The 17,803-nt window shown below is 34.5% G+C and overlaps 3 protein-coding genes and 1 long non-coding RNA gene across 5 annotated transcripts in view; 1 reads left to right on the top strand and 3 right to left on the bottom strand.

Moving 5' to 3' along the window:
- Nucleotides 1-1,260: 1,260 nt before the first annotated feature.
- On the bottom strand, nucleotides 1,261-2,269 carry LOC121726378 (UPF0587 protein GA18326). The gene is made up of 3 exons (XM_042113723.1): nucleotides 1,939-2,269; nucleotides 1,589-1,708; nucleotides 1,261-1,457 (listed from the first exon to the last, which is right to left on the bottom strand). The coding sequence occupies exons 1-3, from the start codon at nucleotides 2,186-2,188 to the stop codon at nucleotides 1,342-1,344; spliced, it is 486 nt and encodes a 161-aa protein (XP_041969657.1). The 5' UTR covers nucleotides 2,189-2,269; the 3' UTR covers nucleotides 1,261-1,341.
- A 7,787-nt stretch (nucleotides 2,270-10,056) lies between these two features.
- On the bottom strand, nucleotides 10,057-15,833 carry LOC121726384. The gene is made up of 3 exons (XR_006035527.1): nucleotides 15,824-15,833; nucleotides 14,681-14,690; nucleotides 10,057-10,249 (listed from the first exon to the last, which is right to left on the bottom strand). It is a non-coding gene; the product is annotated as an uncharacterized LOC121726384 (long non-coding RNA).
- LOC121726361 (ataxin-10) lies at nucleotides 10,259-14,373 on the bottom strand. Its single transcript, XM_042113698.1, has 8 exons — nucleotides 14,137-14,373; nucleotides 13,180-14,045; nucleotides 12,888-13,022; nucleotides 11,652-12,477; nucleotides 11,389-11,533; nucleotides 11,166-11,229; nucleotides 10,619-10,680; nucleotides 10,259-10,452 (listed from the first exon to the last, which is right to left on the bottom strand). Exons 1-8 carry the CDS (start codon nucleotides 14,292-14,294, stop codon nucleotides 10,327-10,329), a joined length of 2,382 nt encoding a protein of 793 aa, XP_041969632.1. The 5' UTR covers nucleotides 14,295-14,373; the 3' UTR covers nucleotides 10,259-10,326.
- The window catches only part of LOC121726358 (E3 ubiquitin-protein ligase SH3RF3), a 26,318-nt gene continuing 23,853 nt past the window's right edge, over nucleotides 15,339-17,803 (top strand). For both annotated transcript variants that reach the window (XM_042113687.1, XM_042113686.1), the window contains exons 1-2: nucleotides 15,339-15,629; nucleotides 16,906-17,031. In XM_042113687.1, the coding sequence (XP_041969621.1) occupies nucleotides 16,918-17,031 (114 nt within the window). In that variant the 5' untranslated portion in view covers nucleotides 15,339-15,629; nucleotides 16,906-16,917. The remainder of the gene's footprint in view (nucleotides 15,630-16,905; nucleotides 17,032-17,803) is intronic.

The following is a 17,803-nucleotide window of genomic DNA, read 5'->3' as shown; positions in this document are numbered from 1 at the left end:
GCGAAGCCGCGCGGGATATCTAGTACAGAAAAATATTGAGATGTATTTAGATGTATCAAAATATAAATGTATATTTTCATATAGCTCGGTATCTTAAGATACGAAGATGTAAAAATGTACATTATAGCTGCTGTGTGTGGTCTCCTGACGATTTCTATAGAAAGATGTATTGAGATGTATCGAGCTATAATATACATCTTTACATTACCTGCTCTTGTATCGAGATGTATCATGCTATAATATACATCTTTACATTACCTGCTCTGTGTGTGACAAGCTGAAACCTCAATATGATTTTTGAAGACCTATCCATAGATACCCACAGTCCACACGCATAGGTTAGGTGAAAAAAAAATTTTTGTTTCAGTTGTACCTATGGGGACCCCTAAAATTTTTAATAATTTTTCTATTTTTGTATCAAAATCTTAATGCGGTTCACAGACTACATCTGTTTACCAAGTTTCAATAGTAGAGCTCTTATAGTTTCGGAGAAAAGTGACATACGGACGGACAGACAGACAGACATGACGAATCTATAAGGGTTCCGTTTTTTGCCATTTGGCTACGGAACCCTAAAAATGTAGCACCAAGTCGACTCATTAGGGCGGACCTGTAATGATCCGGAGGTAATTACACTTAAATTTTTTGGGCAAGTACAAAAAGTAAGTAGGAAAAAGCTCACAAAGGTTCAGCTAGTCTGTACAGAATGTAAGAAAAAATAGTCAGTAATTGATACTTTTAAATAGGTGATGGCTCTGACTGCCTCGTCTGTATGCAGGGCCCGATCTAAGGGGGGGGGCGAGCGGGACATTTGCCCAAAGCGGCAAAAAGGGGGGCAGCAAAATTGACTTATTCCTATCTTCCAATCTCCATCCAAAAAGCCATCCACGTCCCAAGTTTGAGAATTTTACTTCCAAGGTAAGTAAAATATTTAAGTATGTACATGTATTTTACTCGCATATTCCACCTATTCCCAAAAAAAGCTTATGACTTAGCCCGGGCTAGTGGCCAAACTGCAGTGGCCAGGTCGCGACGGCCATCGAGATAGATACTTTAGTATGAAACTGCCATAGTCCACGCGCACCTGCCACGCACGGCGGCCAGGCAGGTGCATGCCTGGCCTTAGTGTTTTTCTTTATGTAAAGGGCGGCAAAAATTATCTTTGCCCTGAGCGAAACGAAAGGTTTCCATAATCAAATTCAGGTTACGTTTTTTCTAGATTATAATGTGGATAAAAAAGGTTTGTAAAAAAAGAGTTGATACATATTGTATAAAATATATTTCAAAATATAAATACCTCATAGATTAAATGCATTCTCCTCAAACTGTTCTCTATTGGAGTTACTTAACTTTAACAAACTGCCATTCTAATTCATAAATTCCTACTGATGTCTGGTTTTTCTCATCATAATCAGCCCATTCTTTCTCTGTTAGATCAACATCCTCAAATTTCTTACCTGTAAAGTAGTTGTAAAGATCTAAATCCATTGTATTTTGTATTTAATATTATAACATGAAGTATTAACAATTTGATTACATATTTTTTTCAACCCACAAACTAAAAAACATAATATTAGAAAAAACAAACCATTTTCCTCAGACTCTGCAATCCAGCCAGATTTAGGTTCAAAATCAACAGGTTCAACTCCTCTACAGTCAAATATGACAATTGTCTTGAACTTGTTGGTGTCATTATTAGTGAGCGCCCCTAAAATATGAGAACTCATTTATTATACACTAAAATCTCGTAATTGATCAAAATTGCTGCTTTGAACTTGGCTGCCAAGAAGTTTCCATTTATTTTGCTCTAAATGTAATATACTACCAAATTAATAATATAATATATTATGTACTAATTAATAAAAAACTATTCTACTTGCTCGGTGGATAACTGAACACCGGTAGCTTTTTATATCACTATTTATACTGTATACATACCATTACTTCCCTCGATCACGTCGATACTGTTTTCTCGTGAACATAGTTTACATTTTATTAATAAATTTGTCTCCGATCTATTGTGCTTCTGTGGAACTTTATCTGCTTCTGTTAGGTCGTGGAACTTTTCAGAGACTTCTCCACAGCTGCCGCATTTCAATTTTAGGAACCACTGATAATGGGGGTGGTTCGTATACAGCTTCTCAATACACTCCAAGGAAGCTTTTATTTGTAAAGCTATTTTGACCATGTTAGTAGCTTATATTTTTGGAAATTTTTAAGTCAGGCACAACACAAATAAAGTTCAATAATTTTTCCAGAAATTTTGAAAAGTGAATACCATAGACTTAATATAATTATTATACTGTGGCTGCGTTCCAGAAGACGTTAATTTTGACCAAAACGCTCAAAACGTCCCCTTCTGCCGTTCCATTTGACGACCGCGGTCGTGTTGATCGCGGCTATGACGTCACTCATGACGTCATCATTTTCGCTCTAAACGACCCTCGATGAAGATGGGTCAAAGTGGTCGTTCTAGTTTTTTTTTTAATTTTAACGTAACTATATCGCGAAAGCCATGTTTGGAAAGTTTTCACGACAGAGTAGAGACAAAAAACTTTATATTATTTCATTACAAATAATATTTTAATTGAAATATGTATATTAAATGAAATAACATTTTATGAAATATTTTGATTGGAAAATAAATTGTTTTAAATGAAAGGTCAAATGATTTCTTATAAAATATAATACTAATTTTCATCTCTCCTATACCTGTTGACCTCGTACTTGACTAAGAATTACGCGGTATTGTTACCTAACGTTTATAATATGTGACAATAGTCAATATTCAACGTATGTGGTTTTGTTATTAATATATGATTCAATGTGAAAACTCAAATACATATACTTAAGTAATAAAAGTTTAACTATATTAAAATATTAAAAAATGTAATACTAAAAACGAAACAAATATAATATTATGTATTTTATTTGTAAAATAAATGTAACTATAAACAATTACTTTTATTTACGACTTGAAGAAAAGGATCGTAATATCCAAGTTCGGTTCAATGTACCTATGTATAAAAAAAAATTATAGTTCTTTTTTTAAACTTTTCTCAAAACGCTCAAAACGATCCATAATCCGTTCCACTTGGGTTTGTATCACTGACGCTCACATGCTAGTGGAACGGGAAAAACTACAGTCTTGAGCGTTAGCGTTTCAACGTCATCTGGAACGTAGGGTGTGAATACCAAGTGAATACCGACACTCGACAGGCGACAAATGACACTGTCATTTCTGGCATTGACATAATCACAGATGACATAATTTTAATATGTCAATGTCAAGTAGGACCATTCCGGGTATGCATGAATCTAGGACCATATTGTCTACAATGACTATGGTGATATGATACTTGTATATTTTCCATTTTCCGGATGTAACATTTTTATCTATTGACCACTAGATGGAGCTTTTGCTAAACTACAAGTTTATGTAAAATGATCAGAAATATACATCAGGGTTGCCAGATTGGGCGACAAGTAGCCAATTGGGCTATTTTGCGGTCCTCCGCGGCTACAAAAAATTTGGAATGGCGACTTATCGCCTGTTGGGCGACACGGTTTTTTACTTATCGCCTATTGGGCTACTGCCTACTATTGTATTTTCGTGAACGCGGCCATAATATCAACGAACGCAGCGATGCGTTGTCTATGCGCGGCCACTTTCACTCATAATCTGTGGTTCGCCGCGTGGATGGCTGTTGAATATCATTCTGTTCAGGAGCAGAGAGAGCTCCGGTAGGAGTGTTAGTGTTCTGTGAGAGAGAGGCAGTAGATATCATAGATAATCTATACTAATATTATAAATGCGAAAGTATCTCTGTCTGTCCGTCTGTCTCGCTTTCACGCCAAAACTACCGAACCGATTGTAATGAAATTTTGTATACAGATAGTCTTAAGCCTGAGAAAGGACATAGGCTACTTTTTTACTGGAAAAAAGGGTTGTAAGAGGGTGAAAATACGAAAATTTGTTCAAATTAAGTTAGTTCCAAAAATTCATACTAGATGGCGCCTTACATCTCTTACATCGCGTTAACGCTTGCCCAACATCTTTCTATAAGAGGTGGTATCATCGTGAATTTGAGTTTCGATTTTTTTCGATTGTTATTTCTTTTTTACATTATTTAATAAGTCAGTACTTTATATTATACTATATACAGGGTGTAACAAAAACAAGTGATAATACTTTAGGGTGTGTACGAGTTCCCTGTAGAGATTTCATTGTGAAAGTAGCAGCGATGAAAGACCAAAATTTTTTTTCACTTTTGTATGGGCAAGTGCCCGAGCGTCACGAGTTTCCCCATACAAAAGTGAAAAAAATTTTTGGTCTTTCAGCGCTGCTACTTTCACAGTGAACTCTCTACAGGGAACACGTACACACCCTAAATTATTATCACTTGTTTTTGTTACACCCTGTATACAGTGACGTAACCCTATCAATGATAAATAGTTTATGGGTAAAGTTGTGTAATTGGAGGGCTAAATAAGCTTTAAAATTTGGCATAATATATTATAAAGTTTAATTAAAAAAAATGAAATATTATGTGCACACTGCACAGCTGTTTTGATTTAAGGGGTACCAGGGTTTTTTTTATAAAAGCTTTTGACACCAATTTTGTTGACATCGCGCGCTATAAACTGAAGTCCACGCGGACGAAGTCGCGGGCAACAGCTAGTACATATATATACTGAGTAGATATGTTGGATCGTAATTTGCTCGACGCCATCCAACTTTTTGCAGCAGATGACGATTAATATGCATAAAACATTTTTTTATTTGTAAATACATAATTTTAAAATAAATACTATGAATTATAGATTTTCATTGCTAAATGTCACTTTTATAGTTGGGAAAAAAACCCCAAAAAATAAAAACAACTCGTTACCACTAATGCAAATTTACAAGTATCCAATTAAACCAAGAATCTTATGTTATATTATATAAGCTTCTTGAATTAAACGAAGCAAGTCTCCTTAAAATATTGATAAAATTACATGTAAATACATAACTCTAATGTAATAGAACAGTAGCATATAATATTATTCATACGTTTTATTGACATTACGTTTAATTACCGTGTTTCTTTTTTATTGGGCTACTTTGGGCTATCTTTTTATCGCGAAGTGGCGATTTGATAGGTCTTTGATCTGGCAACCCTGATATACATATACCCAGGTTCTGGGCCAGGGGGAGGCAAATTACCCAGGTTCTGGGCCAGGGTGGGGGGGCAAATCAGATTTTTTTTATAAGCTAGGTGTTTATAAAGAATAAAAATTATTAACTTTTAGTTGTAAAAATATTGTATTGCAAACAAATGGCAAAAATGCGTTTTCTTAATTTTTGTTTTTTTTTATAAAAGTACAGTCTATCAAAAAGTCACGAAATTAAAAAGTGGCAACATCGTAGTGTCATCCCTTTTTTCTTAGATTGATTTGAAAGAGATGATATATATAGATATAGATTCCCGCGGGGAAGCGGGCGGTGCGGGCCCGCGTACACAAACTCGCGGAGTTTGTGTACCTGCGCCCACAGGGGTGACGTTGGCGCGTTGTCTACGAATTTTGTGTTGTAAAACGATAACCTTATCTTATATCCTACAATGGGATATTATAATAAATGTTCAGTGTACGGATGTAAATCTGATTAAAAAAACAAAACAGATTTAAATTTTCATAAATATCGGCTCACAGTTTACACTAATATTGTGTTGGCCTTGGTGGCATGTATTTGCATCTCTGTTTTATTGTTTACGTTGTAAGAAGTGTACCCTGTTACATACTAATTAGTACCTACCTACCCAGGTACACATATCAAGTGTAACATACCGCGCCCTTACCGCGCACGTAATAAGAGTTTTGAAGTGGTTCTGTTACACCTGACGTGTGATTAATTATTGGATATTTTATATATTCGAAATTTCGAATGCGTCTTCATTATTTTAATCCTTCGATCGTGATTCGTGGATCCTTGGAAATCTATTGTTATTCTATTGTGTCTCGCTCACCGGTGAGCTTATGGGGCTTGATGGGTTAATTAATTTTTTAAATAGAGAACTAAAATCATCTAAAAATAAAGTTTCAGGTAAATATCTGGCAGTACGACATAATATGTACGATTCATCTACCGGCTCAAAAATTTCCTTTCCACTCCGGTCAAGACCTTGCTGGTCCAGTCCCTTATCTTTCCTATAATTAACTATGGTGACGTGTGCTGTTTAGATCTTAATGCCGACAAACTCGATAAACTCGACCGATTGTTTAATAATTGCCTCCGATTCATATTCAACCTTCGAAAATACGACCATGTTTCTTCGTATCGCTCCAAGCTACACTGGTTACCAGTACGTCAGCGCCGCTCTGTGCAGGCACTGTGTGTGCTATATTCACTGCTGCATCATCCCCATACTTCCAAATATCTCGCCCCTCACTTTCAATACCGTTGCAGCAGGCACGATCAAAACCTCCGATCCACTTCAAATCAGCTTTAAAGTTGCCCTTCTTACAAGTCAAGTTCCGTCCACTCTTCTTTTAATATCCAGGCTATTCTCCTCTGGAACGCTCTTCCTCCGGAAATTAGGATGTCAAAAACCAGAGATACTTTTAACCCATCGATCGTGGCAGCCCCGGATCTTCAATTTTTTTTAGGCGGGGCAAAAACTAAAAAATGCCGCCCCGCCTACCTACTTATGTTTATTTTTTGGGTGAATTTCAACAAATTACCTTTTTTTTTATCATATCGGTGAACTTTTTTATTTATACATATTTTATATACTTTTCAGGTTTTATGTATTCTTTAGGATACAAAATGTTCACAAATTTAATATCATTAACGTATCATTTAAGACTAAGGAGAAAATTCAGTTTGAATTCTGGTTTCCACCGATATGATAAACCGGCACCGATTTTTATTTCTGTGCACCGATATGATAAGCTTAACCACCGAAATGACATACTAATCCAGCGTTGTGATAATATTATTTTTATAATATTATATTTATGTATTTATTTCGATCAAGAACAGGGTGCTTAAAATAAAATTAAAATATTTTTAAAATGTTTTACAATATAAATTACACACCCTCTTACCCACCAAAATTTACCAACCAAAATTGGAATTTGCGAGAAAAATACTCACAAAAAAAAATTCGTGCACTAAAGTTATAGCACATTAACTTAACTATATACAAACCAAAACTCTACCGATATTCAAAATAACAACATGATATTATTGCCACAAGTAGGATAATTTAAGTACACCAAAATTGCATAAAATCGGAGGTTTTGTGATAAAACGGTTTTCTTTCATTTCTGGCTGGAAACTGGTACGACCCAGCCCACAGCCACCTCCTAAACGGGTTAGCGTGTGGCTGAATGAAGTAAATGTCGTATTTTTTATGCTTAGATCGATTGTATTTTTTAGAAACAACGTTTCGTAAATCCCACCAAAATTTAAAAATTTTTAAATTTAATTAAGAGTATTTTAAATTAAATTTAAGAGTTTAGGAACTGTGTCATAAAAACTCAACTACAGAAGTTAGAACAATAAAATTTATATATTATGAAAAGTCAACTATATAAAACGACTACATAAAAATAAAAATCTAATCCAGTATCAAGTTTTCTGTTAATCGGTCTAGATATTGAGTAAAATAGTTCGGCGACAAGCCACCAAAATTGGAAATCGCCTATAAATACATAATTTATAGGCGATTTCCAATTTTGGTGGAAATTATTTTCTTGGAAAATAATAATTATTGAAAAAAAAAATAAAGATAGGCCCAAATTATAAGCGTTATGTTTTACTTTTAAAATCAAAAAGGAAAACGATATCTTGAAAAAATAAGATAGCTTTCAGTATTGCCGCGCAAAAAAGCGGTTTGGGAAATCCAGTCATTTGATGTAGGGATATAGAATAAATAAAATAATAAAATTTATCATCGTTGCCTTTATTAAAGCAATCCACCGATGTGACAAAACTGTGCGTTGGTCATGATTCCAAACACCGATATTAGATTTAAGACACCGATTCGTTTTTTCTTATAATTTCGGTGTAAATTATCATATCGGTGGTTAAAATGACCACCGATTACACCGATGTGAGAGCAGCGACGTGAGAAAAAACGCACTTTTTAGGAAATTATAAAAAATGCATTATATCTAAGATAAATTTGGTTACAGATAATGAAGCTTAATCACTTAATACATTCATTAGAACCAAACAACAATATTAAAACTATTAATTACATTTAAAAAATTCAATCACCGATATTATAAAATAATTGCCCGAGAACATTTTAATGGCATACTTATATTGTTGGCACGAATATGCAGCGGTTTGACGAAAATCTGTCTTGACTGCGTGGAAGCACACACTAAGGAGTAAATTAAAATTGGGGTGGGGAGACTGCCCGACTCGTCGATGAAAAGTAATGCTCAAATTTCTTTTATCCAGCGATATGAGGAAAATTCTCAGGACAAGTACATTTGTGCCTTTAAGTAACTATAGTCGTTAATTGTGTAATAAAATATGGTATATAATAATAGATTAACTAATATTCTACGAAATAATATAAGTTATACCCTTAAATTATTCATATTTTTCTAGTATGTAAGCGTTTTTGTTTGTAAAAAAAGTAGAGGGACAGCACCGATTTGATAAAAATAGATCTTCAAGTTATTTATTTCTACCTTTGTAATAGTCCTAGGCATATTATATTTTTGCCACAATCCTATAGCTACCCATTGAATAGTAAATAAATAATTTACAACAATATTCCCTTTTTTTAATAGTAATTTCAACGAAGACAAAAAAAAGCCGTTTGGGAAATTCACCCCTTTATCATCCATATAATTTCAGCTATCAATATGTAGGATCTATTATATTTAACAGGGTAGGGTTTAAAAGCGAGCGGGAGCCGGACGCGTATTTTGAACTATGCCTACGCGCCTCGCGAATAATAAACTGTTCGTGCAGCACGTCTCACTCCGCGCTCAGGGTATCTGTCAAGTTAATATGGCCATGAAATTGCTGTACTTGTGCTATTATTAAATATTTAACTTTGACCACGGAATAAAATTTATTCCGTGGTCAAAGTTAAATAAATGATGACTTGTCCATTGGTCCGTGAAGTGTGAATTTGGCCGCCCCCTGAATTTGCCGCCCGGGGCTGGATCGTGGAATAACGAGACACAATAGCTTATCTATTGTTATCGCGGCCGGATGCGGCCGCTTAGGGCTTCATGAATGCGCAGGGTACGTGAGTTTTACTTGAAACAGTTGGCAGACTCTTAGTTTTCATAATTTATGGCATAAATTAATATTTATAATATTTTTAGCATCATCATTGTTCAACTATATATTATTATAATATAGGTAGTTATTATATAATAATATATTACGTAATATATTATATATATATATATATATATATATATATATAATTTTATGTGTGATAATATATATATTATAAGTATAGTATAATATTATACAATATATATTTTATAAATATAATATTTTTTTTTTCTGTCCTTTCCTCTTTCAACTCGACTGGCACCTATACAACTTTGTCCTTGTATCGCCCAAAGGTTGACTGGTAGATGATGCCATACGGCATTGAGTCCACCTTTGTACCTATATGTGCATAAAGTTTTTAAAATAAACAAAATAAATAAATATTATGTAAATATAACACGCTGATTAAACAGATTAAATGATAACATTTGCATTACAATTTACAAGCACAATATTTTATTTCTCGTTTCGTGGCAACCCTGGCATATCTGCTCGGTACCTGCTTTAGTTAATGTTCCGAGGGTACCTGTCATCGGTGGCGGCATCGTGCGACGTCAACGGTCAAAGGCAAATATATACTAGTAATCTGTGGTCAAAGGCGTTTCGTTACTGTAGGGACTAATATTGCTATACTATTACCTACTTGGTTTATATCCTCTTTTATGCGCGTTTACAATAACATTACATATAAAATTATATCCTGGTTAAATTTAAAATAAAACTACAATTACTGTGGTAATAATTATACTGCACTTTAATATTTTATTGTAACATAAATATTTTTTTTTTTAAATAATAAGTACTTACTTCTAAGTCTTGACCTAATACAGTAAGTATAGAGAACTCTCTCATATTACATGCAGTAAGTGTAATGTTAACAGAAAACCATCAGAAAACATGTTACATTTTGCGGGAACAGCGTAGCCCATTATTCACCCTCCAACTCATCTCCTTTAATAGTAGCTACATAATAGCACTTTAAATACAACTACGGACAATATTAATTATTATGATTAGTGGCCAACAACTTAGCTTCTCTGCAATGGAACAATTCTAATAGAATTGTCATTTGCATCAGTGTGTAGTGTTAAGCCCATCTCTTGCAATAACTCATTATCCATGGGACCTTGAAGGGTCATCTTTGATATAACTTCCTGAAAATCAACAAAAAATTAAAAAAAAGTCCAAACAAACACGGTTTTATTAATAAGAAAACCAGTACCAAAATAGCTTAGTTAGTCCTAATTTGACTCACTAATAATTGTTTAAATATTCAATTGCTTAAAATCTCAAAATTCTAAAAAACAATGTAACATTTACCTGATTTTCTGGGCAGTTTTCACAAAGGTTGCGTACTGCGAATATAACCCACTGCATAATTACTGTCAATTCATAGGAAATCTTATTAGAAAAACAAGATTGAAACAATTTATACGTGGGAGAGCCATGCTTCGGCACGAATGTGCAGGCTCGACCGGAAAAATACCACGTTCTCACAGAAAACCGGCGTGAAACAGCGTTTGCGCTGTGTTTCGCCGAGTGAGTGAGTTTACCGGAGGCCCACCTCTACCCTATTCCCTTCCCTACCCTCAACTATTCCCTTCCCTTCCCTACCCTCCTCTATTACCCTATTCCCTCTTAAAAGGCCGGTAACGCACTTGCAGCTCTTCTGAGGCTGCGAGTGTCCATGGGCGACGGAAGTTGCTTTCCATCAGGTGACCCGTTTGCTCGTTTGCCACCTTATTTCATAAAAAAAAAAAATACTAATTTTCATATACTAGGGGGATATTAATTACAATTCACGTCATGTTGAATACATTTTCGTCAAAGATAAAATTAAGTAAATAAATAAGAGTTAAAAGGATACATGGATTTCTGGCATCAATGTTACAACAATCAAGCAGCACTGGTATGACTTCCAATTCTCTTATCTGAAACCATATTTTTTTTACATTTAAATATAAGAATGTAAATACATTTATTTTAATATTTATTTCTTTGGTAGAAACTTTGTTTAAACTAATAATTCATGTACTTATTTAAAGTAACAAAAATATTATTCTACATAATAAGCCATACAGCCAATTTACCTGTCTTTTGTTTTCCTGGTTTTTCCAGCATAAATTTGCAAGAGTCCTTACTAATGTTGCTTTGAAACCAAATGAAACATGCTGCTCAACAGTCTCCACATTTGTAACAGGCTTCTTTTCCGTAGTCATGTCTATAGCCCCAAGTCTTGAAATTAAACAGACCGAGATATTTGTATTGGAACATTTTTGAGAAACAACACAAAAAAGTTTTCTATCTCTAGTTATTACTTATTTTGTAAGTCGTAAGTAAAATTATATCTTACCTTGTTTTATGTGATTCTGGTGAGTCGATTTTAACAAATGGTATTTTGTTAGTAGTACTATCATCTGCAATTTTTACTTCCTTAACTGCCTCATTTTTCTTTTCAATATTAGAACTATCCGTACGTGTTTTTTCTGACGATATGCCCAAAATCTTTTGTAGCTGCTCACTCAAATCAAAGTCTGTGGACAAATTCTGACTTTTCTTTACTTCTTTTGGCGTATCTGGCGACTGTTTTTGAGATTCAGTTTCATGCTGCACTTCTGACAATGGTGGTGATATTTCACTGGGTGAGGATTTGACTTCCTTCGTTTCAGCTTTTGGTACGTGTATTTCTGTGGGTGGATCATTTGGAGAACTGTCCTGAGAGTCTGTTCTGCTGCCCTCTTGTAGGTCTAATTTTGGTTGAAGACCTACAGGGATTACTTCAGTTATAGTGTTCATTGTCGCTGTCGGCGATTGAGCGTCAATAATAAGTGGAGGTTCATTGTCATCGCCTATATCAATTTTGTGTTCGAGACTTATCCTTCTTGTTGGCAACACGGTCAACGTTCTATCATCAGATTTTGGTACTGAGCTGCTCCTTTTAAATGCGACCTTAGTAAGGTCATTCATGTTTGTGTTATATTCTTTAGAATTTTTGTCCAGCATGTCAAACTTTAATGTCTGTAAGTTTTCCAAATTGTTCACATTGTCAAACTTATCCATAAATTGAATATTGTCATTGCATTCAAAGTATTGTTCACTACTTTCAGATTCTGTGCATTCTGATTGAGTTTCATTGCAGGACAGCATGTTGTCAGCTGAATCATTTTTACACAGTGGATCTAAAAAAAATCATAATTTATGAGAACTTATAAGTAAAGGCAGGCGCGGTCGCAGCCTGAAATTGGGGGGGGGGGGGGGGGGTCACTCACTATAGTCACTACACTAATCTTTTTTTTTATCTGCACCATTGAGGAACTATGATCTGCACCCTCGGACGGTTCTGGGTTGACAGATGTCTAAGGTCAGACGCAGTGGTGGTTAGGGAATAGCTAGAAATTTTCTTTTATCATCTGGCAAGATTTTGAGATTTTTCAATTTCACCTTAGATTTTGGGGGGGGGGGGGTCATGTCCCATGTGACCCCCCCCTTCGGACCGCGCCTGAGTAAAGGAAACTGATATTTAATACAATATTTTAAATAGACTGTTATATGTTGAAGTAATTTTATGGTAAAATATTATGGTACTCACTACTGGTTGGGATGTTTACTGCTGGTGTAATCTCATCACTAACAAACTGCTTGCCAGTTGCCTCATATAACTTATTTATTGATGAGAAAAAGTTATTACTTTCTTTTCCTAATTTGTGAATGGCTCTTAAAAGAACTGAAATAAAAAATAATTATAATTTTTTTATCTAAAAAATCTAGACCTACCTAAGCACAAAATATGGAAAAGTATAAAATTTGTACTACAGTTTTGGTTAGTTCCAAGAAGACGTTTCAATTTATTTGTATTGAAATAATTACAAGTAACAACTTACAAGCGCAGTTGATAAATAAAGATGTGTCACTTTGTAGACAATCCATGTATGTGTCCATACTAGAGGCCGTAGCTATGATCTCTAGTAGGAACACCACCTCCTGAGGCTCAATTGTCTCAACATACTTGTCTACTGTTTTTAGTATACAATCAGATTTTCTTTTGAACTCATGAGCCATAAATTTTACAAAATTAACAGATACATTTATGTCTTGCGACTCTGTAGACATGAGAATGTTGTAAGCCAAATTGAGCACTAGCATTCTACATTCGGGGTCTAATTTTGCATATAGTTTCTCAATATATGCATTCTCAACACCAATAAGATATTCAATGATCAAGTGAGGATACTCAGTGTTGCCACTTATGTACATGTATCCAAGTGAATTGAGGAGTGTTATATCCTCAGGAAATACATTTGGTTGACCCAGCAATATGTTGTATACAATCATAGCCGCAGCAGATGCAATTTTTTCATTTTGTCCAACCAAACAATTCAGTATTGTTGAATCAAATTTTGTCCAGATCATGATTTGGTTATAAGGATTATTTACAACTAGGTTTCCTAAAGTCTGAACGAGTACTGTCATACAAGACTCATATTTCTTTTGTAATTCTTCATTGATAAAATCAACACTCGGATTATGGTACTCAGAAGCCAAAATATACATTGAGTCAAGTATAGAGAGCTCTTTAGATATGTAGGTTTGCATCTTAGTTCCTGCAGCAGCACACGATCTTACTAAGCGTAAACATTGTTCCGCCACAGCCAATGTACTGCGGTTGTAAGATGCTTGCTCGACGTCTAACCTCATTATGTGAAGCACTTCAGCAATGAGACGAAGGGTATATTCTGATGCTTTCTTTCTAAAAACAAGACAAACAACTTACAATTCGAGTAATTCTTCTAAGCTCCTTTTCAATTACTAGGTTATGTTTATAATATAAATAAACTTACGGCCTCAATCTCCCAGTTTCTGCGTCTCTGGACAGCTGGGCTTCAGCACGTAACATTTCCTCAACAGCATCCCATTCTCCAGTTTCTAATTGGAAATTGATGAGCTTAGCGTCAAGCAGTATTTCTTCAGCGAACCACACACTTTTATCTCTAGACATTATTGCAATAAAACTGAATTTTATCTACGCGAACAAGCCGAATTTGATTTATTTTGCTATTTTCAATCTTCTTCTTTTTAAGTGAATGTAGATTGAATGAAGTAGCCGTAAGCCGAACTGCTGTCAATTTTTTTTACTAAAGAGCAGTCTTAAAGCCAAAGCATTATGGCTTCCGCACACAGGCGCGTTATTATCGGTCGATAATAACGCATGCGTTATTGCGCAATCTGTTTTCACTTTTCAGTACATTTTGTATTAGGATGGTCATACAGTACAACCACAGTGTATAACATTGAACATGGGCGTACCCAGGCAGGGGGGGAGAGAGCTGCCCCCCCAGAAGATAAAATAAACGTCAATTTTTCTGGCAAGTGAGAATTAAAAACCTGTTACCTACTCTGCGCAAAATGAAGTGTTGGAACTTGGAAACAAAATAATATCTTTTCAGTGAGATTAAAAAAAGTAAATTTTCATGATTTTTTTGTTTCAATATACCAGCCCGACCATCTGCTCGAAATAGGTAAGCTGCCCCCAGTGACGGATTAAGACTACTTGATGCCCTAAGTCATTTGTCAAGAGAGTGAAGAAATTAAAAAGTGGCAACATCGTAGTGTCATTCAAATTAATAAAATCCATCAAATCAATCTAAAAAAAAGAATTTGACACTACTATGTTGCCACTTTTTAATTTCTTCACTTTCTTGACAGAATATAGTTTCGCTCGGGGTCCATTTTAAGAAAAGAAATGAACTTCGCACATTTTATAATAAAAAAAAATTAATAAAAAAGGTAATTACGGAAAATATTACTATTAATAAGAATAGAGATAATTTTATTGCTTGTTTGGAGTGAAATTGGTGCAAACTATTGATATTAAATCCTGGAGATGTGATGCCCTATTTGATTAAGGTTAATCCGTCACTGGCTGTAATTTGAAGTTAATAGCCAATGGCAAATCTTTACAATCTTTTAGAATAAATAGAAGGTGAAGGAGACCGGTGCGACTTGTTGAGTGAATGAAAATCGAAGACTGAACTTTCCTGTCTCAAGCGATGGGAAGGGAATGGCATTTGTGCGTGAAATTTTATTGCTTTTTTTGTAACAACGAAAGATTTTTCTCACAGTAATTACTGAATATCGCGGCAAGTTGTCGAATTTTTGTTGATTGTTATTTCTACTGCTTATTAATTCATGTTGTGATAGTGATGTGAATAGTAACAATGTTGGTGTGTAATGAAAGTTAAAGTGAGTGCTTCTGGGTGGAATCCTGGTATAGTTGTTACTGGGCAATAATGGACCGAATTCCCGCTTATAACGTAGGAATTTAAAACACTCGGTGAGTCATCAACGTTTTGAGACAAAATTGTGTTACTATTTGTTTCATTGGCAAACTAAAAATACAAGAATGCTTGGAATGTTAGAAACGAAATATCCCGTTTAGTTGATACGTTCTGGCTTAGCTTTTCGTGTATTTTTGTAAATGAACTATGTTTCTCTTTAAATATAAAACAGCACTATTTAAGATACAACCATTCTGAATCTTGTAGTATGTTATCACACCTAAATAGTACTGTAAATTCTTTTCTTGCTACTATACCCTTAAAAGAATAGCATATCGGACAATATATTCAAGTCGAGCAGTTCAATAATCCTTTTTCTAACAGCCTGAAAGTATACTACTGAAAATTATGATTAATCATCATCTGATGCTACACTGGAAATTTGTTTATAAAACATGTAAAAAATTAGAATTATTGTTGATTAAGTAGAAAAAATATACTTAATAAAAAGTAAAATAGATTCAAAATATATTATTGAACTGTACAAATATTTCTGATTTTAAATATTGTATCATCCTGTTTTAAGTAGGAAGCCCTATTCCCTTTTAAAATTATATTATAGTTCAAATGTGATTATCCTTTGTAAATTAAAGATAAAATTATGCCTGCTAGCTTAAATAAGGTGAATAGTACCTTTAAGAAAAAACCTCTATATTTTTTATTATTATTCTAATATCAAACAACACTTCGCACAACACACAATCCTGTAATACCTCAATTGTGGGTATCACAGACACCATAGATTTTCAATTGTTATGCGGCACCCAGGTGCAGCGAAATTATAAGTATAAAACAAAGTGGCCAGAACTTTGTATATATATAAAAATGCATAAAATTAAAAGAAATATTAATTCATAATTATTTAACTGTCACATTTTTAAAAACAACTCAAATTTAATATTAACTCTCCTTGCCTTTTTTTGGCAAACTGATTAATTAAATCATTCATAGCTGATGATGACTTTAGTTTTTCTAAAGATTCTGCCTCTTTTCTTAAAATTTGAATGCACACTTTACTTGGGGAAAAAAGAAATTACTTTTTTTACTTTTCTCATTTCTGAAATTTAAAAAGTTTTTATTAATTTTTGCTTACGCGCCCCATAGGCTGGGGGCCCAGTATAAATTATAATTGATACTGCTGATACGGCAGAACACCCCTGATTCCTTGCAACACATCTCTAGTGGAAATGTAGCCTAATGCAGAATATGTAAGTATTGTAAATCTTTGTCAAAAAACAAAGCTACTTATTGATCTTGCATTTATTGTTTCAGAGTCCAACCGTGATGGATGAAGGTCTACTAAATGACCTCCTTGAGTGCTCCGTGTGTCTGGAGAGGCTAGACACATCCTCCCGAGTGTTGCCGTGCCAACATACATTTTGCTTAAAATGTTTAAAGGTAAATTGATTCTATATGGTTTTGCTCATCCTATGCCATGAACAGCCCCGGATTTATAAATAAGCCGTTATAGGCCACGGCCTAGGGGCAGTGTCCACAGAGATTCACAGGGTGGCGGAAATAAAGTGGCCTACTCTCATAATAATATAAATTCGGCACTGGTCATGAATCAAGGCTACATGTAGCTAGCCTGCACGGCGGATGTCTTTAGCAGACGCAAATGTTAATTTATAAAAAAAAAGTCATTGAAAATAGTCTTGGCCCTTGGCTAAATGAACGAAGGCAGCACCAGCTAGTTCACTAATAGCGGTCGGCGCGGCGTTCGCACGGTTGCTCTGTCGTTAGAGTGCTCTAGTAGCCCGGTAGAGTTAGTTCAGCCTTGTATGGGAATCTGAAATTAATTATAGTCAGAATTTTTTTTGCACCTATGTTCATGGTCATGGTCATTGTGGTGGTGTGGTCATTTGAGTTCTTATAATTTTCATAGTAAAATCAATATTTACGGAGATAAATGCAAAAAAAAGTCAAAGTATAATTTCGCTTGTATGTCAATTATTATCAAATTAAGCGAAAATAATAATTGTAGCTAAACAAAGTTGTAGGTGATAGATCATTAAATTTTCTGCAAATTTGATTTTTATGACTTTTTAGAAATTAATATATTTTAAGCTCCTACATCTATGATAAATGTACCGGGACCCAAGCGACTGGATAAAACTGAATATTTCTGATCATGAATTAGACCCTATAACAATTACCGCACAACCTACAC

This window comes from Aricia agestis, chromosome 4 (assembly GCF_905147365.1).
Source record: "Aricia agestis chromosome 4, ilAriAges1.1, whole genome shotgun sequence".
NCBI classification, from domain to species: domain Eukaryota; kingdom Metazoa; phylum Arthropoda; class Insecta; order Lepidoptera; family Lycaenidae; genus Aricia; species Aricia agestis.
This window is presented reverse-complemented; position numbering and strand designations above follow the sequence as displayed.

Excerpts from the sequence above, each read along its gene's own strand:
- LOC121726378 (XM_042113723.1), bottom strand. The coding sequence starts at position 2,188 with ATGGTCAAAATAGCTTTACAAATAAAAGCTTCCTTGGAGTGTATTGAG. Across the intron at positions 1,709-1,938 it reads CGTGATCGAGGGAAGTAATG|GGGCGCTCACTAATAATGAC; the intron begins GTATGTATACAG and ends CTCATATTTTAG. Across the intron at positions 1,458-1,588 it reads TGCAGAGTCTGAGGAAAATG|GTAAGAAATTTGAGGATGTT; the intron begins GTTTGTTTTTTC and ends ACTACTTTACAG.
- LOC121726361 (XM_042113698.1), bottom strand. The coding sequence starts at position 14,294 with ATGTCTAGAGATAAAAGTGTGTGGTTCGCTGAAGAAATACTGCTTGAC. Across the intron at positions 11,534-11,651 it reads CCAGAATCACATAAAACAAG|ACTTGGGGCTATAGACATGA; the intron begins GTAAGATATAAT and ends TTTAATTTCAAG. Across the intron at positions 11,230-11,388 it reads ACCAGGAAAACAAAAGACAG|ATAAGAGAATTGGAAGTCAT; the intron begins GTAAATTGGCTG and ends ATATGGTTTCAG.